The 26,516-nt window shown below is 43.6% G+C and overlaps 1 protein-coding gene across 1 annotated transcript in view; it reads right to left on the bottom strand.

Moving 5' to 3' along the window:
- Positions 1 to 26,516, bottom strand: part of Pgr (progesterone receptor) — a 57,559-nt gene that overhangs the window by 28,986 nt on the left and 2,057 nt on the right. The window contains exons 2-4 of the mRNA XM_023709483.1: positions 26,406 to 26,514; positions 25,280 to 25,431; positions 4,305 to 4,421 (exon numbers count right to left, since the gene is read on the bottom strand). Coding sequence (XP_023565251.1) covers positions 4,305 to 4,421; positions 25,280 to 25,431; positions 26,406 to 26,514 — 378 coding nt within the window. The remainder of the gene's footprint in view (positions 1 to 4,304; positions 4,422 to 25,279; positions 25,432 to 26,405; positions 26,515 to 26,516) is intronic.

Raw genomic sequence — 26,516 nt, 5'->3', positions numbered from 1 at the left:
TTACCACTGCAATATGAGATGTCGCTGGGCAAAATGGACTAAGAAAAGATCAAAAAATAAAAAATAAAAAAATAAAAGGGGGCTGGGGAGATGGCTCAGTGGAATAAGTGCTTCCCTGGCAAGTGCAAGGGCCTGAGTTCAAATCCTAGTTCAGCCAAAAATAAATAAATAAATAAATAAAAAATAAAAACCCAAAACTACAGTTAATTGTTCCTGGGGTCAAGAACACCATGCATGGCCTTAAATTTTGGAAACCACTGTGAATAAACTGTTAAAACTTTTTTGGGCTTGATGGTTTAAATACCTGCCTGGCAAGCGCAAGGCCCCAAGTTTGATCCCTGGTGCCACATGCCATGCTGGCCTTGGAACCCCAGGCACTGTGCAGGCTACCAAAACCCAGCATGGTGGCACATGCCTGTAATCCCAGCGCTGGGGAGGCTGAGACAGGAGGATCACTGCAAGTCTGAACTGTGTAGCAAGATCCTGTATCAAATAAATAAATAAATAAATAAAACAAACAATTTTAAAAGACCCACTTTTTCAAAGAATGAAACCAATGGTCAAAATCCCCCAATATTTTGAGAAGGTATAATCTGGGGAGACTTAGTTCACCAGGTGCCACAAGGTCTGCATGTCACAGAGTGCGGTAGCTGTGCAGGGACACGCAACAGAACAGGCTGTCCACCTGGTCATCCTTGTAGTGTAAGGATAAGAACGCTCACATACGAACGATCAGGGTCCAACCCTGGCTGTCTCGAAGGCCTTCGGGCTCCACACGAGAGGGCGGGACTGGACTAGGTCCCTGCCACACCCCTGCCCCTGCCCTTACTGGAAAGATGGGAAGGCTCAATAGAAATTACCACACTGGGCCGGGGATATAGCTCAGTGGCATAAGCACTGCCTGGCAAGTGCAAGGTCCTGAGTTTAATTCCTGGTACTGCCAAAAAAAAAAAAAAAAAAAAAGAAGAAAGAAATTACCACACTGGAACTTATTATGAAGGATCAGTCAGAGTCCATGAGGTGCAAAAGGAGAGAGGCAGGGACATGTGCAAGGTCAGCGACAGCAGCTGACGCAGGGTACAGGACTGGCTGAGGGCCGGGGTGGCAGAAAGTCCTCGAGAGAGTAGTTGTGAGATGACGAGAGGCGCTGAACACGATGTTAAGAAATTTGGGATTTATTCGTGCATAGCCCAGAATAATGTGTTCCGAAAGTTCCCTGGTTCCAGTGATCCAGAAGACAGTTCAAACTTCAGAGTCCAACTGTCCCAAGCTATAGTTCAAGTTTCACTTTTCCCACTTGTTAAATAACATTCTAGAAAAAATTATCATTAGAATGTCAAATACCATGTTTCTTTCAAATATTCACAACGCTCGTTCTAAACACCTTCATCCTTCTGAGAGTCCCAAGGCGTCTACGGACACTCTGAGGTCTTCGCCTTGACCTCTTGGCCAGTGTATTCTTCCTCTTTTCTTGTGGCAGAGAGATACCTATGATACTTCCCTGAGATCACCTACGTTTCTGCTATGTAATTATTTTGTTAGAAATCACATTTGTAGTGCCCAAGGAAGCAATGACTAGCAGGGTGCTTAAGACACCGAGCGCGGACGAGTTATTGGCCCGATATGTTCTTTCCTACAGTGGAACACACACCGCTGTTGGCACATGAGCTGTTTTTAGGCAGTAAATTGCTGTATATTTATTTAAATAGGGCTTTTTAGGGGCTGGAGAAGATAGCTCAGTAGAATATGCGCCTGCCTGGCAAGTGCAAGGGCCTGAGTTCAATCCCTGGTACAGCAAAAAAAAAAAAAAAAGGTAAATAAATAAACAGGGCTTTTTTATGTACTTAGTGCAGGGTCTACAGGGTCTCACTACACAGATCGGAGTCATAGTGATCCTCCTGTTTCAGCCTCCCACGTGCTGGGACTACAGGTGTGTGCCACCATGCCCAGTTTTATCTAAATAGTTCAGAATTTATTTAAACACATAATTTATATTTTAGTCACATACAATTTATTTTATAGTCATGAATCTTATTTTGGAAAATTATAAGTAGAATATCAAATCCATGATTTCAGCAAAATTATTGCTTAGGAATTGGCTAAGTGAATTGAAAATATTAATCAGAGTAAAGGGCTCAAAAATGACTCTTCTCCCTGATATTCCTTATTGATGTTCCCTGCTTAATATTTTTCACAGCACTTATCATCATATGACATTTCTTTAGCCTCATCTTCAGAGTAAACACCAGAAGGGCAGGGGTGTGGCCTGTTTTATTTGTTGCTATGTCCCAGAACTTGGACTAGCACCTGGTAAGCTGCAAGGGCTAGCTGCATACTGGTTGAAAAAGGAGGGAGAGAAATTGATATAGAGAAAATTAAGGAGAAATAGGAGGGGGAAAGAGGAAGAAAGGAGTTGAAGACAAGTCATAGAAGGTGTGAAGATACACCAGTGGCTGTAGAGGTAGTAGAGTGTGGAAGGGGAAGCTCAGCAATAGATGAAAGAGCAAGAGTTTTGGGTAGGGAAGACAGTGATTATGACAGGGCCTTGGACACCAGGCTAACGGTAGACTCTGACGAGACATGATGTCTTCTAGGCTGCACCACTGATCCTCACGAGCGTTCTGAAGGTTCCACCAGAACTCTGCCATTTCTGGTCTGGGATAAGGTTGGAGAGTCTCTTAAACGCATCTGGGACTCAAGATTACAGATCCTGGCAGATTCGAGGGCTCTGCACTAGAGTCTGCCGTTTTGCAAAGCAAGCATGCTACAGAAAACACAGTGACCTCTCCGGGGGTCAGAGTACCACCAGCTCTTTCTTCTAGCTCCTACAGTAACTAGGTCTATGAGACAGTTTGAATTGCTAACGTTTAGGATGCTACTGAAGATAAACCTCAAACACAAAGCAGAGGAAGTCGCGGTGTAAAATCTTTCAATCTCCCGAGAAGAGATACATTCATTCAGTAAACATTTGCCGAGCACCTCCCTACGCCAGGTATTGCTGTAGACACACTTAAGACCTAAGTGCTTCTCTTAACGGAGGAAAAACATATCTCTAATCAAGAAATTATAAAATACCGTAAGTGAACTCTTAGGAAGTGCCCAGCATGTTGACTCGGCGAGCAATTTTACCCACGCATGTTGGCCAAGAAACTTCAGGGAGGAGGTAGTATTTAGGTGGGCTTTAAACTTGACCGATACTGGTCTAAATTTAACGTTTCCCCAAGGAAGAGATACATAACACTGATGGAAAGCAAGCTGTTTTTAGATGTGCTCTGAAGTAAAAACATGTTTAGTTTCAACAACTACGGACATATTTTATTATGTTGTTGAAAACTTCTAACTAGACATAAAAGCCTTCATTCCCAGGCAGCACTGGGCAGGATGTGGCTAAGTAAAAAATAAAGTTAGAAGTTTATAATCCTGCCTTTTATAATCCTGGCTCTTTTGATTACTCTGTTTTATTTTCCTTTAAACCATTTATCAAAAATCTGACGTTATGGGCTGGGGAGACAGATCCGTGGTCTAAGTGCCTGTCTGGCAAGCTCAAGGACCTGAGTTTGATACCTGGTACCGCATGCTGTGCCAGCCCTGGAAACCTGGGTGCACCTTACTGGCACCCAAACCAGGCATGGTGGCGCATGCTTGTAATCCCAGTGCTGGGAAGGCAGAAACGGGAGGATCTCTGTGAGTCCAAGCTACATAGTGAGGCCCTGCACCAAATAAATATATAAATGCTTTTAAAAAAAATCTGACGTGAATTTTTTTCAGTGTCCACTATATTTTCAAAAGTTCCAGAGAGTATGGGAAAAGGGAATCACTAACATCACTGGGTTTCAATCGATTCTTATTCCCACCGCAGTAACCTTGCTTTAACAGCTGTTGTAGGAGCTGAAAAAACAAGAAACCTGGCAAAAAGGTGCCATCAATTATTGAGCTGGAAAGGACAGCAGCGTTTTCATTCTATAGATAAGAAAACTGACACCCAGTAGGTGTTGGTGACCTCCGCAAGGCCACACAAGCGGTGAGTGACAGGGATAGAGCCAACCTACATTACTCAATGGCGGGTCACTAGGATGACCCACAATGTCTACTTGGTGAATGGAACTTTCTAACTTCTGGTAACAGACCTCAATATGCTGGATGTCTATAAAATTCATTCAGACACTCAGGTGTGAAGTCACTGCCAACAATAAAGACAGGAAAAAACCCGCAAGAACCAAGATGAAAAAGAAAATTAGGATTCTCTGACCCATGGTGTTACAACATAAAAGCACAGTATGTTATTGAGGAAAATCTTAAATTACCTCCGAGGACCATGCCCGCCTGGCAGCACTTTCGGAGGCGGCACGCGGGGCAGTTCTTCCTGCGGATTTTATCCACAATGCAGTCATTTCTTCCAGCGCATAGATAGTTATGCTGCCCTAAGAAATGAAAAAGTAAAAATTATTTAGTCTCTAAAGACTCCTGATTTGTGATGACCAATGAAAGAGGACAGACACGCATGCGCAAGGGCCTGCCTCAGCCTCTTGCTGGGCATCAGAGTGATGCACTGGTTCTCTGGCCCCACACAATACTTGACCTGGGCCTCGGGCGACAGATGCTAAGAAACTGAATGGTTACGGGGTGTGGTCAAAAACTACCACGCAGGTGCGCTGCCATTAGCGTACCTCAGAACACTCCCTCTCGCCTTGAACACACTCCTTCCAACCCTTCTGCTACTTCCTTCCCCCTTGTGTCTAGTGTCCTCGTCACGGCTGCCTTGGTGTCCTGAGCCAAGTGAAAACAGTCACCCTTCATGGTCATTATTTGGATGTCCTGGAAGTCTCACAGTGTCAGATGCAGAAAATAACATGACAAGGACACAGCACAGTGACTTTGCAGCCCACCTTTCCACTGGATGGCACTCAAGGCAGCAGTCACTGTATTTTTTGTCACACCTAGTAAAGAAGCACATCAAAGGGTTCTTCCAAAACTGCTTCAGAAGCTGACAAGTGTGTTCAAAGTAAGGGTATTTTGAGGACTCGCAGTGGCGGCATGTCTTCTACTAATATTTTTTTTTTAAAATTTAAACATTCACCTTGTTTTAATCACCTTCCATATTTATACACTTTAATGTACATGAACGAGCAACTTAGTTACCACATAGAATGAAACTCATATATATCCTGAAGGGAAAAAAAGTTTAGCAGTCCAATATTTAAAGTCTGAGGAGGAAGGAAAACTTTAGACCCCTGGGCGCTGGCTATAAAGTCCCCACCTCGGGGGGCTTACACTGGGGACAGCTCCCAACCACCGGAATGCCTGTAGGGGTGTGGAGTCGGAGGGGACGGCGGAGGGTCCCCTTCTCAAGATCTACCGCAGGAGGCACAACAGTTTCTCATGGGGCCAGGCATTGCCTCTGCACAACCCCTGGCCAGGACGCAGAGCCACCAGGGAGGCCAGGGACATGGAAAGGATGACTCTTCTCATGCCATCAGGTACCTGGTTAAACATGTAGTCACCTGGCAGGTAAAGCCAGCCCAGACACAAATGAATAGGCTGGAAATATTAAACTCGTAAACCTTGGGATTAAAAATCCAGCATAATTGATTGCTACCACTTTTCTTCAGGTAAAAACAGCCATTTTTAAACCATTTCTACTATTCATGTATTTATTTATTTACTTGGTATAGGGTCTTGTTCCACAGCTTGGACTCTTAGTGATCCTCCTGTCTTAGCCTCCCACTGTGACTACAAGCCTGCGCCACCACGCCCGGTTTGGCGGCTGATGCACTTAGGCTTCTGGGGCTGGCACGACGTGCAGCACCAGGGATCGATCTCGGGTCTTTATGCTTGCCAGGCAGGCGTTTAGACTGCGGAGCTATGTCCCCAGCCCTTAAACTGGTTTTGAAAAAGAAATGCGCACCCAGATCCACTTGGTCACTCTCGATTTTTGTGTCCCCAGCCATACACTGCGGCTTCTCCCCAGCCTATCGTAACACCGCCAGGAGGCAACTCTACAACTAGCAGAGCAGAGCACTCCATTTTCAAACAGCCTTGCAGTCTGTCCACCCTCTCCTCGCTGCTGGAAGTTATAAGACACCCAGGAGGACTAATAAAGTGCAGGCCACTCAAACAGGAATCCTAATGACAAATAACAGAAGAGCTCACTAAATCGGGAGGTACTGTCTAGCTCTTGCTATGACGCTTGCGTCATCTCCCTCTCTGAACCTGAGGCGCTGCCCTTGCACATCCTAACATGGCTCCGTGTTTCCCCTCCTCCTTGAGAAATCTGTTGCCTCTTTAGAGTGGGAAAGGTAGGAGGTGAGTGCACGTCACTAGACCAGCATTCTTGTATTGCCTCCAAGGTCTTCATGCCTCTAGGACTGACCCTGTTTTCTGTCAATGTATCTGCTTCTCAAAATTTTACTCATCTTTGAAATTGTGGCTTAGCTGCTCCCATTTGGTCTAACTTGACCACTCCCAGTGGAGATGAGACTTTTTTTCCTGGATACCAACGGCATAGTTGATATATTCCCATTATAAATGCCATATGCCTGTCTCCCCTAGATTCCCTGAGGATGGAAATCAGGTCTTTTGGTTCTTTAACTCTTGCATTTGAGAGCCTGATAAATACCTGTTTGACACATATATACACAATTATATTTATTTCATTTATAGTTACATAGTTATACTCAACAACACAAGATCTATAGTATTTCACTTTTGTCATGACTTGCCCTAGATTTTTTTTACCCTCTTTGAACATTTTAAAATTACAGAATACCCTTTCTTTAGCAAAATTTCTTGCATTTTATAGTAATAAGTTACATATAAAATATAACAAGTTTCTATTTGACACACTGTTCACAGAGAAGTTTCATTGTTTATGTTTAATGAACCAGAAAAAGGGACTGTTGAGTAATTCTATCTATCTATCTATCTATCTATCTATCTATCTATCTATCTATCACTTCCACTTGCTCTTCATATTTCAGTTCAAAATGCTGCCATGGTAAAAAAGATTGTATTGTGTAGCCAGGTGTGGTGGTGCACAGCTGTGATCTCAGGACTCGGGGAGCTTTGGCAGGAGGGTTGCCCAAAGTTCAAGGCCAGCCTGAACTACACAGAACAAACAAGCTAAGCAAACACAGTATATTGTGGAAACATAAGCATGATTAAAATGCGATTTGATAAAATGAATGCTTAATGACAAATGACTGATAAAATTTTAGGTACATGACAAAAATCCATTTTAATTAAAAGTGTTTTATTATAGACTACAGGGAGACTTATTTATGAAACAAAAAATCTATATCCCATTGACACTTTTTTTTTTTCAGAACTGGGGATTGAACTCAGGCCCTTGCGCTTGCCAGGGAAGTGCTTATCCTACTGAGCCATCTCCCCGGCCCCCATTGACTCTTAAGAGCACAAATGAACACATTTTACTTGAGTATGAGAAAGATCACAATTTTTCATGAATGTTTTGGACAGAAAGTTGAACTGTGTAGGAAGATGACAGGAGAAATAAATCTGTATGTTCAATTGGGGTAGTGGGGTGGATAAAACAACACAGCATGACGCTCCAGGGACTCGGACAGCACGAGCAGGTGATACACACAGAGCCGGGAAAACAGAAATTTTCTCTGTGATCCATTAAAGTAAAGTTCCCAAAAAGTCAAAGCCAACTGATACTGTTCAGAGTTGGGCTGGGGCTCACTTCCAAGCGATGTCTAGAAGACGCAATCTGGGGATTATGGCATGTGAATAATGTTGGAGATTTTTGATCTGGTGAGTATAATAATAATATAGTTTAATCTACTTAGTGAAGAACTCATAAGCTCTGTATGGTAAATTTGTTTTCAGAATATATCTTGAAGGGTGGAAAGGAATCCCTGGAGAGCACGGTGAGCCTACAAAACCCGAATGGGGCCGAGCGCATAAGTCCTGAGGCCAACGGGCACCCCCAGAAGGCCAAAGACTAGCGGTGTCCCCTGCACTACACGGTCAGCGCTGGAGTGTCCCAGAGAAAGCTCACCACAACTCCCTTCAGCCCACGGAAGGATGCGCGCACTAGAAGCATCCATGGATCACGGAACAGCAGCGAGAACCACGGCACCTGCCAAGCACACCCGGGCCCTCCTCTTGGTTCTTCCACCAACACCTGGCCCTAGCAGGGTCACAGAGAGCTTCTAGCAGCCTGAGTGTCCTCAGAATAGACCAGGAAGAAGCTGACTTGGGGCCTTCTCCTCCTGGCTCTGAGCCCTGCACAGTGTGTGCTGAACTGGGGCAAAGGAGAAATTTGAAATCTGATGGATATGTGGAATTCTGGCATAATACTGGCCTGAGTAGTCTGATTATTGACAAGACACTGATCTTCTGATTAAACATTATGGGGTTGGCCTTGGATTTCAAGCCAAGGATGTTAGAACTGACCTACAGCTTTACTTTTAAAAGTTATTCTGGTGTGAATAATTAGAAAAAAATGACATGTATTTTCATCTTATAAATATGAGCCAGAAATCATTAACGGGAGGCAAGCTTTGCTTGTACCCTTTCCCACCACTTCTGAGGCCTTCCCAGTGCCTGGAGCCACTTTGGCCTAGAGGTGGGAAGGTGCTGAGGACCGGCCAGGAATGGCACCAACATCCTACACTGCACAGATCAGCTCCACTAGCAAAGCATTACCTGGCCCAAGACACTGCCAGTGTGACACTGATCCTAATGTAAAGTCATCATTCCCTCACTTAAAAAAGAATGTGTTTGCTAGCTCTGTCGACTGAGAGTGTCCAGAGGTAAAGACAATGCCCACAGCAGCAGACACCAGGATTCAGATCGTCGTGTCCAAAATTATCACCCTAAATTAACCAATGTTCTTGTAGCAATGGCTGATCAAGGACTAGGCAGCACGTGTATAATCTGAACCTAAGGTCTGCTGTGATTTGATTATATTGAGAACTAATAAAATTGTGTCCAAGCCACACTGATTCCCTGGCGTGAATATGGTGAGCGTCCTCCATAACTCATGTTGAAATTCAATTCTCCCTGTGACACTGTCTCGGTTACTCTTCTCTCATTGTGGGGACCAAATACCAGATGCCCAAAATTAAGGAAGAAGAGGTTTATTTAGCTCACAGTGTGTGGAGGTTTGAGTCCATACTTGGTTGGCTCCAAGGCAGAGTGCCACATGGCAGTGGAAAACAGCAAAGAGCAAGGGCAAAACAGGAGCAGTGGCAGAGGTGGCAGAGGTGGCAGAAGCAAGTCTCTCTCCCCTCCTTCTACTGCCTTGAAGCTATCTGCCCCAGGCTGGGTGCAGCACTCACACTGTTAATCCCAGCAGCACTCACACCGTTAATCCCAGCCTTGGATCATGAATTAATCACAAACTCCAGAACTGCACCCCAGTGACTGCGTGAGGTTTTTGGGGGTCACCTACACACAAACTGTAACAGCCACAGTACCGGGTCGGATAAGGTGGGACCCAGAGCAGTCGGTGAGGTCCTGGCCTCGAAGATTCAATCAGTCTGTCCTGTGGTCGTACATTAACAGACCGGAGGGCTCGCGGGCTCGCTCGGAGTGACCTGCTCCACAGCTTGCTTTGCAAGGTCTCGCGGGCGCTCCCTCTCGGCACCTGACACCCCGGCTGCCTCGGAACTCTGGCACTAGGACAGCACCAAATGTAGCCTCTCCACCACTGACTAGAAATGCGAACCAAAACAGGCCTCTTTCCTTGGGAAGATACTCAGCCTGTGTTACTGAGGTGTTAGCAACAGAAAATGAGCTCATTTACAGACCACAGATAAGACAATCTGAAGAAAGAACTAGCTCAAGTGATAAGAACACACTACGTATGTAAGCAATCACAGGGACACAGTGATATGCAAGAAAAGGAAGAACAGGAGAAAAAAGTAAATCTCACTGTAAACCACTGGAGGTTGTTAGGGTACAAGTGTGTTACTTTGAAAATTGATAACTAAAGATACATAATTAAACACTTTTAAACCTTTTACTATGCTGTATTTTAAGATTACCAAGTTGCCTTATGGAGGGAAGAAAAGCTACAAAACGCTATGCAGAGCCATTAAAATCAGAAGGGATAATAAAAGTAGCAAATCATCCTTTTGTAATACCTAATAAATGACCACCACTCATGAAGTCGCAATAATCAAAGTACACCATTTTACAACTACCTGTTGTGTAAGGTCACGTTGGCTTCATAGAATTTAGCCAAAACGAAAGACTGAAAGTAGATGTAGACAGAAGAGCCCGGATGTCTTCTGTGAAGACAGACACTAAAATGACTTACAAAATTATAAAGCAACGCCATTCCTGCCACTAAGGGTTTTGGTTTGGAAAGTTAGTATCTAATGGCTTTGCTATTTTTTAAAATGAGGGAATCAAAGTTTCAAAAAAGAACCAGTTTTAATCTTTAATATAGTAAATATTGAAATCCACATATACAAAAGGTCTTTAAGGGTTCTCAATATTTTTAATAGCTTATGAGGCCAAAGTGTTCAATTACTGTCAAATGTTTAATTTAGTTATGAGGTTAAAAAGTCAGAAACCTGGGCTGGGGAGATAGCTCAATGGCTTAAGTGCCTGTCTGACAAGGACAAGGTCCCGAGTTTGATCCCTGGTACCGGAAAAAAAAAAACCTACATAGAGACCCTGTCCTCACCTCCTGAAAAAGAAATTATTATGGGGGCTGGGGTGATAGCTCAGTGGAATAAGTGCTTGCCTGGCAAGTGCAAGGTCCTGAGTTTGATCCCTGCTACCACCAAAAAATAAAAAATAAAAAGTAAGAAATCTTTAGAGTGTGGGAGTTTCTACAAAGAGGTGATGTGGACTCCTCAAAAAATGTCAAAGTTCTAAGACAGAGAGAGAAAGAATGAGACAGAGAGAGGACAGCGAAAGAGAGGGAGAGGGTAAAGGAGAGGGAGGAAGAGAGAGAGGGAAGAGAAGAAGAAAGAGAGAGAAGAGGGAGAGGGAAAGGGAAAGGAAGAGGGAGAGAAGGAGAGAGGGGGCGAGGGAGAGAGGGAGGTTGAGGGATTGAAGTAGACTGATATTTGAAGAAATTGTAATATTGGCTGGATATTAGAAAATTTATTGCATTAATATTAAACTGGTACACTCCTGTAATCTCAGCATTGGGAAGGCTGAGACACGAGGCTCACTGTGAGTCCAAGCTGCATAGCAAGACCCTGTACCAAATAAATACATAAATAAATAAATACATAAATAAATTAAATCTCGGTGTGTGATAACGTTATGGTTGTGATGGAGACTGCTGCTGTCTAGGGAACATAAACTTTGAAGTCGTGAGGGCTCACGTGCCAGGATGCCTAAAGCACAGGTGTAAATAACTGAAATCGGAAGTTCCTTGTATCATTCTTTCAAATGTTCTGTGTGCTCTCCAGAAGCCAAAGTATTTTCGACTGGTTTTGTTGTTGCCGTTGTTCGGGCTGGCCCTGACCCCACTGCGCTTGCTGTCCAGGCAAGCCTCGGATTCTCAGCGGGTCTCCTGCCGCAGCCTCCCCAGCGTACCACACCTGGGCGGGAGCCACCATATTCTGAAGATGTACACAGATGAGACAAAAGGGGAAACGGGTTTCTCACCTCCGTGTGTCTGGGGCTGCTCCTCGTGCAGAGCTAGAGTGAAATGAGGAAGAGGAGGAGCACTTGGCAGAGCTGAAAGAGCGTGCGGCAACAGCGAGCCAGCCAGTGTGAAGGCAGCCCTCACAGGGCCGAAGAGGTGGGTTTTGGGATTTTGGGGTTTTTGGTTTTTGTTTTAAATAAAAGACAGAAGAATGTATGGGGAGGGGAACAGAGAAGGAAAACAAAATGGTACTGAGCACACACTAAAAACATGCTAACTAATGCAATGCTGTAGTAAAACACAGACTACAAAGGAATGTGATTTTCCGGAGAGAAATGGGGGTAAGCTGCTCAGCACTGCCGTGGACAGAGCAGAGCTAACGAGCCTTGGGAGGAACTCGACGGCACAGAACCAGGCGCCAGGGAGGACCGCCTGGCCCGAACCGGGGCCGGGGAGAGGCGCACCGCCCTGGCAGGCCGCACGGAGGAGGGGGCGGCTCCCGTCTCTCCTACCAAATAGCCGTCAACTTCAGACTTGCACGACCCCACCGGCGCAGGTCTGGATGAGATGCACGCGCTCCAGTGCAGATGGCGTAATCCCTACCCGCTCAGACGTGCTGTCTTCACCTGAGAACAGCGACTCGACTCTGGAATTCCTACCCTTCTCAGCTTTCAGGGGACCTCTGATGGCAGTTTGATTTTTTAATTTGCTAGAAATGAACCAGGTGTTTTTGATACTACAACTCATGTGGCCTAATTTGTTTTCAAGGAAAATTCTTAAAAATTTCCAATAAAGGGCCGGGAGATAGCTCACCAGCTTAAGCACCTGCCTGGCAAGTGCAAGGTTCTGAATTTGATCCCTGGTAAAATAAATAAATAAATAAAATTTTAAAAAAGTAAAAAAAAATAAAAATAATAAATTAAAAGATTAACTTTGCAATTACTCTTTTTGATGTGTTTTATTTAACTGTTATCTTAGTCTATCACCTATTAGTTCTCTAATATTGAATACAATATTTAATTACAGTATTGAATATAAAACCTGTAGCACCATCACAGACAGAATCAGTGCTCCACGGGTGGCGATCGTTACAGCTCCGTAGGCACATACGTGCTGACCACCTACTATGTGCCGGCACAGCCCTAGGAGTCGACGCAGGAAGTGATGCGAAACCCTTCTGTAGGCTCACATCCTGCAGCGCATGAGCACACTTGCTGGATGTATTTTCAGAAACATTCCCTTTCATGGGTTGGACATCCATACTCTCTTCATCATCTTTGTTATCAAACTCCAACATGGTAACACCAGGAGTTCTAACACATTCTCACACAAATCCAGTTCTGCCAGTGCCTGCACCCCGAGCAGTCTACACACAGAGACAAGCATTATGTAAGGCTGCTAGGTTGAGGCCAGGAGCTGAATTAAGTATTGTCCTGGCTGGTACATAATAAAACTACGAATCAGTTTGTAGCTTTCAGCAATCCGCCCTCTTTTCCTCATTTCAAAGTAACCACTAACCATGAGCCGCATCTAACCAGCTTTCTTCTCCGCACTTTGTGCCTTCCAATATAGAGTTCAACTCCACTACTGCAGTTTGGACCTTACCATCATATATTTTTAATCTCTTCCAGCCAATGCCATTTTGTCACCTATTTCCTTCCTTATGACATTCATTCTTACTTCTGAGACATTGTTTCTTTTAAAATAATACCTCAGAGCAGGTCTCCCTATCCATGTATTTCTTCTGTCTCTTTCAGCAACTAAGTTTTAAGAATGCTTTTCCTACAGCAAATGTGCGCTCGCTACTGACAAGAGTCAACGCAGATGATGTGACGGCACTGGGGGGACAGGACCATGCAGTGGACACTGCCATGTCAACCGCAGCATGCTTCAGGACACGCACTGGGGCCGAAGTCGGCCTGAGCAAGGTAAGTTGGGGAGGCCAGGGAAAGAAATTCGAGAGCAAGAGCTGGTCACCCAGATGTGTGCCATGGCTTGGTCAGCGAGGAGGGCAGAACTGACTGGGGCACAAACAGTAGAAAGTTAGATCCCAGAACAGGGTGGGGGCACTCGGAGAACACCGCAAGAGCGCTGACTCTGCTGGCAAAAGCATGGCGCCCCTGGAAGAGGAGGAAGGAGCTGCCACATTTTAATATCATCCCTTTGGCACTTAGATGAGAATAGCATCTAGGAAGCAAGGGCCGAAATGAGAGGATCAGCAGGCTGTCGTGGAAATCCAATGGGGCTAAGAGCAGCTTGAAGCACAGTGTCCAGTGGAGGCGGTGGCGAGGGGCCAGATTTCAACATCTTCAGAAGGGAAAGCCAGCTGGTTTGTAGAACTCCACATTCAAACATTTTATCTTTGTTAGGAATTAAGCCCTCCAGGTTGCTGGCCAAAATTATTTGCTCTTTCTTCTGTTCATCTCCCTCATACTTCTGTCTGACTGTGGATCAGCTCCTCATTCACCCTTCCCCATTCCACACTCAGGGGTTCTCCTTCGAAACAAAACAATCTCTCATCCCTCTACCTCTCTTCTAAGCACTCTCCAAATGAGTCACCTATCTTTAACTTATAAAGCACCAAATCGTATGCAGTGCTTAACTAGACAGACCTGACAACCACAACTATTTAGCTAACCAGTAGGCATTCAGAAAATGTAAAAGACCACACACTACACACATACAAAATTAAAAAAAAAAAAAAAAAAAAAAAAAACCTCACAATTGTTTGGCCACTCACACCAATAAAAAAGGTATATAAGAAAAATTTACAAAACTGTGTCAACAAGGTAGTTAAACTCATTATGCTACTCTGATAAGCGATCATACCATTTTATATACATGTAGTTAATTTTTGTACTTGTGCACTCTGTTTCTCTTATTTAGTATACGAATGTTGACATCCAAAAAGTTCAACTCCATTAGTTTCTCAGAATTCTGCTGAGCTGTCTTAAGATTCTGTTACAGTTCTTCAAAGTATTCTAGCCTCACATGGAATTGGCTTTAAAAACAGAAATATAGAAATAGATGAATATAGAAATATATGGATAAATAATTAGTAGTTTCTTGACTGCTATTTAATCTAGGCCTACACTCACATAATAACAGACTTTTAAGTCTTTTCCGGTAAACCTCTTACCCAGTCATTATTTCCATCTCTTAACATCAAGCAACACCAACTGGTATGGTGTAGCGAGGGCATCTGCCGAAGCTGAGCAACACTGGGTCTCACGCTAGCTCCACTCCTAATGAGATCAGGACCACTGCCTGTCTCCTTTGCTTCTACTCTTAATCTGAAAGAAGGGGAAAGCAGTAACTTCTAAAACCACTTACAGAAAATCAAGCAGACAATGAATACAGTACAAGAGTTCTGCTTCCAGTTCCGGTATATATGAGGGAAAGGAAAATGTTTCCTACCATCCTACCTCCATGTGCATCCTAATTTTTCTGGAATTCCTCTTGCAGGAAAGAGCATTATGGGTAGGGACAACAGTACACTGGCCCCCCACACTAACTGCAGTGCTTTAGGGACTGCAGAGTTACTTTTCTTCAACAAAAGACTTCAGGCCCCGCTCCCCCTTGATCCAGATGCTTGAATATTTCGAATAGTCTCAGATCTGGCCTCTCTAACACAGCTGTCCATCATCTTCCTCATGGTTTCTAAAATTAACTTTTTAAAGCAAAGCCTCCATGTCACCTTTCAGCTCAAAGATTCTAAGGGCCAACCAGACAGCGCAGCAGATGAAAGTGCCTGCTTAGGCAGATGCAGGGACCAGGGTTTGATCCCCGGCATGTCGCACTGGCCCTGCCCCTGTGGCATGCTGAGACTGCAATTGAGACTGGCCATGGTGGCACAGATCTGTAATCCCAGCCCTTGGGAGGCTGAAAACAGGAGAATCACTGTGAGTCCAATCTGTGTAGTGAGACCCTGTAGACCCTGTACTAAATACATAAAAAAAGATTCTGGGGGGCTCCCATTTGTGAAATGCTTTAAGAGTCAATTGTGTAGCTCATTTCAATGTAGACTTCTGAGCCGTTCTGTAGATACTTTAATTTAGAATATTTGGGTGATGTTCGACAGCCTTCACCTCCAACCAGGCACACCCCAGGGGATTCTGACGCAAACAGTTTGAAGAACAAAAGAAGGGTACTGGCTCACCAGGCAAAATCCAAAGTCGATCAGAAGCTAATTTTTGGACTTATCATTTGAGATATTCAGTGGTCCTACTATAAAGGCATCAGGCAGACAGCTGCATGCAAATCTGGAGTTCAAGGTGGAGTTTTAGCTGGGGTGGAGAGCTGGAAGTGACAAGTGACAAGTACATGATCAGTTCTCTAGGGAAGCAGGCATACAGACCCAAAGGAGTGGGTCCAGCGACTGAGCTCTGAGCCCTCAGATGCTGCAAGCATCTGGAAGGGAGCCAGCAGGAAACGAAGAGAGTGCAGCATCCCAGAAGCCAGAGGGAAGCAGTACTTTGGGGAAGACGGAGTGATGAGTTGAAACGTAAATATACTCCTAGGCCCAGGAGGTGGGATTGAGAAGCACTCACTAGATTCGGCCATGACTTGGCGGAATGACAGAGGTGCAAACCTAACTGGATCAGACATAAGAGAGAAGAGGAAAACAAAGAAGAGTTTTGCTGCCAAAAGGGGCAGAACAATTGTTGGTGGTTAAAGTGTGAGCAAAGTCAGCAGGCATATTTAGGTGATATTTAGGGTGGACAATGCTTGCATGGTGATAGGAGAGATCCAGAAGAGAGGGAAAAAGACTTACAGGAGTCGGGATTAACTACGGTGCCAACCCTTGAGTGGACAGGAGGATCCTGGGACGGTGCTCCAGGGAGGGTTGGCATTCAGCGGAGAAGGAGCAGTGGATTCTGGGCCGGGGGCTGCATGAGTACAGGGACACAACCTAACATGTTAAGCAGTTTCCTGGGAAATTAGGAGGCAAGACCATCAGCTGAAAGGGAAGGAGCTTACTGGCAGGCTGAGGAGACGAGAGGACCACGGCGCCCCCAGGTCTCACAGGGAGCCAGCACACTCTCTTCAGGACAGGTCACTTGTGACTTTCATTTTTTATTCCACCTCACAATTATGTCATTTCTTTCCTCCAGAAATATCAGCTACTTTGTGACTGATATCACAAAGTTCTACCCTTTGTGATATCAGTCAGATTTCAAGACAAACAATGAGGACACAGAGACACTAGATAATAGATATGTAGTGATTGGTTAACGAGAAGGTTCTCTAGGCTTCAATCTCGAGGCTGTGCGATGAATTTAATCATTTTGTGCTTCACCTAAGAGATTTAGCCACATTCTCAGAATGGAATAAGTGTTTAATAAACATCGTAATTATTATTTAATATTTTCAGAGCTGAACTATGGAAACTTTCTGGGACATCATTTAGCAAATTAGAACACCCTATTTCCAAGTGTTGATGTGTGTAGCTATGAAGTGTTTGATTTGGGGGTTGGTAGGTACTGGACACTGACGTCAAGCTTTTCGCTGAAGCAGATCCTTAGCCCTTTTATTTTATGTTTAAAATTTGGCATGGGGGTCTCACTAAGCCACTAAATTGCCCAGGTTGGACTAGCCCCTAGAGTTCTGGGATTCCAAGATACCACCAGGCCCCTCTATACTTTTGATCTTTTATAATACTTTCATATCAAAATTAAATAACAACCCAACCATTCCCAAACGCTGTCTTTCAAAATTCTCTCTACATAACAAGATGCCTTTAAAAGTGAATTACTTCCTTTTTTCTTTCAAAAATCTTGTCTTTAGCTTAAAGGACAGATTAAGTGTCCCATCTGTTATGCACCTTCTAAATAGCATTCTACTCAGACATTTGTCATCATAGACAAGGTCATCAATTTAGAATATATACCCTCTTATAAACGAAAACATGGTGGTCACCTTTAAAGACTTTTTCACAGAACTGCTTAGTGGGGTGTGGGCTCTAGCTCAGTGGCACAGCCCCTGCCTGGAAAGCACACGTTCGTGAATTCCATTTCCTGTATCCTGCTCAAACAAGAAAGAGTACTGTGTAGTGAAACAACTACTACAGGATAAAAGACATTTCATGGCCGTGCCTCATTATGTTGCAGTATATTGCCAACATTCTATTGTATTTCCTGGAGATTGTGTTAAAAATTAACCATAGTATTCAAAATGTGATACTAATATATATTAATTCTCTAAGATGCATGTAATTAATATGTATAACAAATACATACTAAGAAAAATAAATCAGCTTAAAACAACCATGACGCTGTTGTGCAGGTTCACCTAAGGCTTCAGGCCGCCGGCCACACCGCACAATCTGAAGGCAGCAGGAAAGGGATTCAATGCCGTCCGTGACGGCGCCTATACTATGTGCTTGGCAACATCTTTCACATCACAGCAACAATCCTTCAGTATTTTGCAGCTTTCCATAAAATGTTCTGCACAGCACGCACGCAGCGAATACTACACTAAGCCTTTCCTACTCTTTGTTGACTCACTACAATAGCCACATTTAATTAATCAGAATCTACCCAAAGGAAAACTCCAGCATAAAACATCTTACGGTGATGCTAAGTCAAGTCCTATAACTCTCGAACAGTGCCTGCCCTTCAGCCAGCTTCTACCTACAAAAGTAGGAAAAGCGAGGTCGACCAACGCAAGAGCAGGAAACCCCGAGGCCTCAACCTCTGCCAGTCTCCCCAGGTAAGTGGCCAATGGCGCCAACCATGCAGATTTCCTTGAGTCTGTGGCCAGGAGATCCAGAATGCTTTTCACTGATATCTAATCATGTTACAAAGCAGTAGCTGCCGTGAGACGGATTCAGACTGCACCAGACACCCAGCCCCAGGCCACCAGGCTGCACAAACTTGCCCGGATTGTTTTGCTGTAATGTGGCCTCATATTGTGTTGAATTTACTGTTTTTCACTGAAGGCCTTGTGGCATCAATTCATTACAATACAAACCAAGAGAAATGTAGGTATTATTTGATTTGCCTAGTAAACCTTCCCCACTGCAATTTTTCCTAATATATTTTCCGTTGAATCTTTAGCAATGTTATGGTGAAGGCATTATTTGGCAAATGCCTTTGGCTACCACCAACTTGTTTTGCTTGGATTATTCCTATAATGTGCACTGCGGTAGGAGAACAAGAACCTATTCATGTGGAATTTTGCCTGTTATGTTAGCTGAGGGATCCTCAAAGGGAGCTACATTTTTCATTAAGTGAAATTTGTGAGTGTTTCAATTGTCTATCACATGCTCTTATTCCTTACAAAAAAATCAAATAAAATTGCAGCTTAGCCTGTAGATTCTGAGAACAAAGCTGTTTTAGCCTGTTGGAGCTGCTTTAACAAAATGTAATAAACTAGGTGGCATAGAAACAATAGTAAGTGTGTATTTTTCATCGTTCTGTAGGTAAACGCCAAAACAAGCCACTGTCAAATCTGGTATGTGAGAGAGAGGACCTGCCTGTCTGGCTGAAACCTTCTTGTTAGGTCCTCACATGATAAAAGGGATGAGCTAGCTTGCTTGATCCTCTGTCTGTCCATCTGTCTGTCCGTCTGTCTCTCTCTCTCTCTCTCTCTCTCTCTCTCTCTCTCTCTCTCTCTCTCTCTCTCTCTCTCATACTAGCACTAATTCCATTCAAGAGGGCTCAATTCTTCTGACTTAATCACCTCCTTTCTTTTGACTAGACATGTTTAGAACTGTATGTAGGTCAGAAAGATGACATAAAGCAATATCTTAGAATAAAACACCTATTTAAGCAGCAAAATAAATGGATATTCATACAGACCAGAAAACGTCCTCGTGTAAGTTTAAGTCAGGCCTTGCTACCTAGACAGGTCAGGTATTGTTGACAAGTGAGAACAAAACCTAGTGTTTGAAGAGTTTTGTGGCTACTGTGATTTTGAGGGGATTATAGACCTATGTGTGTTTCGGGCTTCACCTAGTCAGGCTGGATTCCTCATTCCTAATGCAAGGCGGCCTCAAGCTTTTCTCCTCAACTGTCCAGCACAAGACTCACTCTTCATTGGTGTCTTTCAGTATTCTAGGTTATCTAAAGGCAAAGTGGCAGATGTGGCTGTCATATAGCATTAAGGGAACCAGGCCCAGGCAGAGCCAGTGTGCGGCGGTCAGGCGCCAAGTCCACAGCAATGGACACCTCCTCAGGGACCACCGTCCCTCAGAAAGTGTGGGGCACTGGGTCCAGAACCACATTCAGACACCAAAATCTGAGGACGCTCAAGTCCCTTACATGAAATGGTGTGGTATTCGCATATAAGCTACATGCATCTTCCCAAATACTTTAAATTATGTCCAAATTACTTATGGTGCAAACAACTGTATAAATAGTTGTCATGATGTACTTTTTAGGAAACAGAGATGAGAAAAAAAAAACACATCTTCTATGGCTTTGACATAACGTCACAATTTCCTCCTGTCACCAGCTATAAAGCAGACTTGTTTTTGTTTTAGTTTGGTTCCTTCTTGGTTTTATGTTTGTCCAAGGCAGGGCTTACATATATTTTCATTTCTGTAGTACCTGAACAAGGAAGTTTTGAATGTGGTAAGTATAATATGTGGGGAGTAGATCATTTAATGAATCAAATAATTCCGGCAGCAGAAAGGAAGATGCTTACCTGGTTCATTTAGAGTGGCATCAAAATACTTAAATATAATCTAGAAAGAAGAAAAGGATGCACACCAAGGAGACACGTGCAAAAAATGCTTACTAGAGTAATGGTATGACTAGTCATGGTATGACCAGGGTATGACAGGAGGATCTTCATTTTTTAAAGTACAGTTAGAACTACACACACACGCCCGTACTCAAGTGGCTGTATGTAAAAGGTATGATAGGTGGCATCTAGGATGTGACCCTATTTATGTACTAACATTAACAGAACCCAAACGAAGTATTATGAAGACACAGAGATAAAGGATTTTTAAAATTGCATGGAAGGGAAAAGATTAGTGGCATTGAATAGAAGGGAGTTAAGCTTTACCAATAACGTTTGAGTCTCGAAGGAGAACACACTAGTCCAGGACTCAAAGGCCACAGCCAAAGCCCAGCCGTCACCACCAGCATGGAGGTCAGGCCCTCCCGCTGCCCGGCGGTGCCTGCAGGGCTGCGAAGATGCAGACTCTAAAGCAGCACTCATGCCTGGAGAAGGCTCCCTACGCCAGCGTGGGCGGATGATACCGATCGCTGTGTTTGCAATTACTTGTATTTTAGTATAGCAAAGCCTTCCTCGAACGTGTTGTAATGTAAATTTGTTCTTGAAACCAGCTTACTGTTTACATTAAATATTAAACCAGAAAATCTGCAGGTTGAGAAGAAATTGGGTAAAGTTTGAAATGAAGTCTAATGAATCACTACATACTTATTTTTGAGTTCTGCGAACACTGCCGCAGGGGAGACTGTATTAGAAAGTAAACGAAGTAAGATTACTGGTAAAATATCTTAAGAGTCCAACTACTAATCAAATAAATGATGGTGGATAGGATAATTTTGTGGACTATCAAAGATAAAGAATTATAGCAATGTAAAGGTAGAAAAAGAAATATATACAAAGAAATTGCTAACAAAGAAGTTGCATGTTTAATATTTCTTTTTCAGAATCCATATCAAGAACTATGTTGCTGAATCAGTTTCCCTGTTAGCTTATGATACCAAGCACATAGTCTGCTCCTGAAAGAGCAACTTAATGGTGAAAATACTGCATTTCTGTCCAGTCTCCTCTGGGGCCTATTTATAATAATAGCTCTGATTATGAGTTGACATCCTACATCCAGCTTCTGCCTGGGGTGGAGGCAAGGTGTCCATTCTCTAGTTGCCAGTCTCTTGCACAGTCTAATAACTTAATCATAACTTCCTTGGTTATGTATTATAAGTTGGTAAAATTTCCCTTCTGCCACTACGTTATAAACGGCACCACTTCTGTGGCCAGCCAGTGCCGCTGTGTTCCACTGTATTTCCCCCAGCGTCTGGCATAGTGCATGGGCATTAATACCCAAGCTAATTTAGTGAAGATAATTGCTTCATACAAATTAATACATCAATAGGAATGAAGATAATATAACACAATTAAAAAAGCATCAATACCTACTTCTTCATGTCTTCTAGAGTACATTTAAACGGTATTTGCTTACCTCATTACGTCAAATGTGCTTCTGTAAACATTGTCAGTCACCGAAGAAGAAGAGAGCTACATTATCAGCTATGTTGTCTGATCCATGGAGCAAACACTTGTTGGCTAATGCCTGATGTTTTCCTAGCACTGATCTGGCCACAGCCCAGATAGAGATAGGCCAATGAAAAATGGTTCTTTCCTTCCCAGCAGGGGCTTATGCACCTGCCATTTGCAGGAAGGGTGGGATCATTTCATCTCAAAAGGCCTGAAGCAACTCTCAGCTCTTCCTGGTTTAGTCCAACCCTGTAAGTCTTGCTAAAGGAATTCAATGGATTAGTCAACCAACTGCCTTTTTGGCTCACGTTTTAGACAGCTGAGTTAGCTTAAGAAAAATCTCTTTCTCATTTCCTTAGTGGCACCTGCTTTCTCGAGCTCCATCGCTCACTCTTCTGTGCCATGCACACAAACTGAAACCTTGCTTTTTGGGTGACTTTACAGCTTCTATCAATTTCCACTCCTAACTCAGAAGAGAGGTGGGAAAACTGGCCCTCAGCCCTGAGGTGCCTTCTCCTCACCGCCCTGCTGTGAAGTTAATCCAATCCACCCAGTGACATGGCACACTTCTCCTCCTGTAGGCTTCACTCTACCTCCGAGATGCTGCAACACTTGGAAACATATTGGTCCGCACTTCCCGTTAGGAGAAAGGAATCGTGGCAGTGGATGGCAGACACCACCCCGAGTCGGAATCTTGACTCCATCACTTCCTGTGACTCCAACTTAGATCCCTAGTTAGTAAAGTGGATGAAATAACACCTTATGTTGTAAGGGGTAAGTGAATTGAGATTATAAATGCCTTAGTCACTCGCACATGGAAACCACGCCACAACGCCATTACTACCCCAGTTGTCCCTGGTGCCAGCAAGATCCAAACTGCTGCCTACTGATTGCCCATTTCGGGCCATCCTGGCATCTACAGAACTCCACCTTGAATGCGCTCATGACACATCCCCGCTTTCCTCTGAGATTGCAAACTTGGCATTCACTGTCTAACTATGAACGTTCCTCCACTTCTTTTTCTCATTCCTGAAACTTCTTCCCATTCCTAGAAACTTCTCTCTGTTCTGTTTCAATCACTGATTCTGTCTCAGTTTATAGAAACATTAGCAACCCAACTTTGAAAGCTTTAGCTTTCATAGTGTTCTAATATGATATTCAGCTCTTATTCAGCCTAATCTTAACATACACAACTTTGTTCAATGCACACATGTACTTGAAGCCCTCCTCAATGCCTGGAGGTCTCACTTGTTCTTAACTAACCACATGAGGATGACATCTTCGATGAAGCTTTCTTTGATCATTGTAGAACATAAATATTTCAATTCACAACCACCTGTGCTCTGCACAAACACACAAACAAATCATTTATATGTGGCCCTTTAATGAGAATATTTATTTAGATATTTTATGCACATACATTATTGCCCCAACTGTATTATAAGCTCCTTGAAGGTAAAAGGGACATCAGTGGAATCTTACAATACATGAGCCATTCTTTAAGATACCTTTTATATATTTACTCATTTAATCTCCATACAAACTCTAAAAACCTGTCAACTGTTATTATCATCATTGAATGTAAGGCAGCTGGAGATAAATTCAGATTAACAGTATCTTCAGTATAAATCTAAGAGGCATATGATAAGTGCTGAACGAATGCATTTGCTCAGTGTTATAACCTTGTGCTAGCTTCACGGATGAGTTTTCATCCACCTACGGTACTTTTCACCTAACTACAGTACTTTTTATCTATCTACGGCACTTCTTTGCAAATATTGCTGAATAAAGGTGCTTCATTTCTATTATTCAGGAACTCAAATAGGACCAGGTCAACAATAGAAATTCTACAAATAGCTTCTGAGGGTAAATTGAGAAATATATTTCATAATTTTGGATGTTATTCTAATGATGCTATGAAAACATTTCTGTGTTATAGTTCAAGTGCCCTTTATTCTATATATCCACCTTAAGAAGGAACTCAAGATATCTAGCCTGTATATACTATGAATCATCTACTAACCAGTTGTGTGATTTTGTTTAGGAACTCAGATTTATGTCTCTGAGATTTGCTTATCTGCAAAAAGGAGCTAAGCCCTAATAAACTGATCTTTGGAGATTCTAAAGGGATTACCACGAGTAAGATTATATAACTTTAAGGTGATGGTCAGAATGGAGGAATTCATAATGCACAAGGAAATGGTGCAGAAATCAAAGTCAGGAGAAATGGCAACCCTAATCCTGCAGCGCCAACCTCCCAGTGCAAAGAACTTCAGCTTTGACTGACTGCACCTCAACCCCGGGAGAGCCACCATCACTTCCCTGCCCCTATCCTCAAGGGCGCGCTTACAACTGCATCTCCATTTATGTCAAGGCAACTAAACCTCTTGAAGATGAGCACATTTAATACCAATTAAATATGTTAATAAATTCTAAAAATATACAAAGCACCTATTGTTGATCAAGAACACCTTTGAAATCCCCTTACAATGAAAATTTTCCTCTTCTACCCTTGATGCTTGTAAGGCAAACGGCTCTTGAAATCAGAAATCTTCAGAAATAGTAAATAAAAAGGTGACACCAGAGTCAGTTCCCTGCCTAGGTGTGACATTAGCACACCATTTCAGCTTGTCATAAAATACATTCATGATAATATTCAAATATAAATGAGCTACAAATGTTTTTAATCTTCAAATATAAATGTGTTTGACTTAAGTGGAAAGAGAAATTTAAAATGTTTTCTATGAAAGTTAAAAGTTTAAAACACATTAACCAAGTCAATCCAAAGTTATTTGACAAAGATGTAACTTAAATGATTTTTAATACATGCACATTTCACTTAAAGCAAAATACTTTAGAAATTATTTACTATGATGTCCACGTTTTTCATTTATTCTAAACATTTTACTATCTGCTTACATACTTAAAATATGCTAATAATGAGGGAATTAAGATTTTTGTTTGCAATTATTAGAACACAAATAAATAGTCATGCATGGAAAAGATAAAATCATGTACAAAATGTACAAACATGTAAATAGTACAGTTACAAATATATTTAAATGTTTGCATATATGTATGATACTACATCACATATATGTGCTATATATGCATGTGTATACATGATCTACATAACTATATATATGCATATGTAATTCTAACTAAGAGCACTTTTATTCAAAATTTAAAATTGTTTTACATATGTACTAGATGCATATTTCAAATATCATTGGAACACAGCTGTTTCTGAAAGTCTACCGGTGACTAATAGTAACTGTCCTCAAGTTATGATGGACTTGTGTTGACCACTGAAAGTGTCAGAGCGGAAATGAGGACAAGCAAGCGCGGCACACAATGCTCAGTACCGCAGCCAGCGAGACTGCGATGACGTCATCACACACTGTCCATCGCAGGGAAATAGCCCCATTTCTGAGAAGCAACAAAGGATAACTACTGTCAGGTTGTCTCCAGCGCAAGCCCAGCAGAACGGGAAAAGTGGCCTACCTTCCATGGCCCTCTTGAAGAAGACCTTACAGCTCCCACAGGTGAGGACGCCATAGTGACAGCCTGATGCCTCGTCCCCGCAGATAAGACAGATCTTCTGAGGCAGCGACTCAAAGCTGTACTGGGGGCTCTGGCTGGCTTCTGAATCCGGCCTTGAAACACAAAACAAAGCACTCCATGTACTTTGCGGTGCACTCTCATCTGTGTCACCAAGGGGTTCTGAACCAGCACCCACACGGTGACAGGGGACTTAAAGAAAAAATAGCCCTACATTATGTACCTATGCACTTGGAGCTTGACACAAACACACGGAGCTCCGTGCAGCAGACCACCTGTCATGGGGTTCACTAGACCCAGTATTAGGAGTTCCAGGAAAGCTAGCATCTGTCAATTAGGGCAGCAGACATCTTCCTCCACAAGTCCTCACACAGAAGCAATTTAGTTTGACAAATGAAATGTTATGACCCTCCGTCTGCTGGGCAACGACCTGGCTTGGCTTTAAGAGTTCAATCTGCTGAGCTCATCTTCAGTTCTGCAAACAATCGCGTAACGATCGTTTAATCGGATCTACGCGCTGTGCCACGGTAGCTTTCTCTAGATCGCTTTGCCTATTCATGGCAAGAAAGGCTACCAACTGAACGATGTTCTCTTTTACATTCCAGTACTTCAGTCTGTAAACTAAAACGTTCTTCAAACTATGACACAACCTTCAGGGAACCCAAAACAGTATCAGACTGCAATGACTGAGGTCTTAAGTCCCCAGGAAACATATCACTTTTTAGCATTGACTTAATCTTGGGACTCTTACAAAAACGCGCGGGTCAAGGGGTCCAAATCCCAGTTCTGCTTCGGGCTCCGTCCCGCACCTTCGGGTCCCACCTGGGTAGGGGGACAGCGCCCTGGCCCCGTCCCGTGCCGACTCGCGTAAGGACCCAGGAAGCAGCACCGCGCCCGGCGCCCGGCGGGTGAGCCCCGACGCTGCGCTTCCAAGGCGGGTGGTCCCGCTCGGGCTCGCGAGGCTGCGCAGGAAGGGAGCGGAGCCGCGCTCCGCGCCCGCCGCCCTCGCCCCCGCCGCCCTCGCCCCCGCCGCCCTCGCCCCCGCCGCCCTCGCCCCCTCGCGCCTCACCTCAGGTAGTTGAGGTAGGGCGGGTAGACCTGCGGCAGGCCGTCCTTGAGCACCGCGGCCGGGTAGCCGAGCCCCGGGAGCCCGTTGAGGCCGAGCGGCGGGAAGAGCGCG

This window comes from Octodon degus, unplaced genomic scaffold, assembly GCF_000260255.1.
Source record: "Octodon degus isolate 3935 unplaced genomic scaffold, OctDeg1.0 scaffold00012, whole genome shotgun sequence".
Classification (NCBI taxonomy): domain Eukaryota; kingdom Metazoa; phylum Chordata; class Mammalia; order Rodentia; family Octodontidae; genus Octodon; species Octodon degus.
Note: the sequence above shows the minus strand (reverse complement) of the source record. Positions and strands in the feature narration are given on the sequence as shown.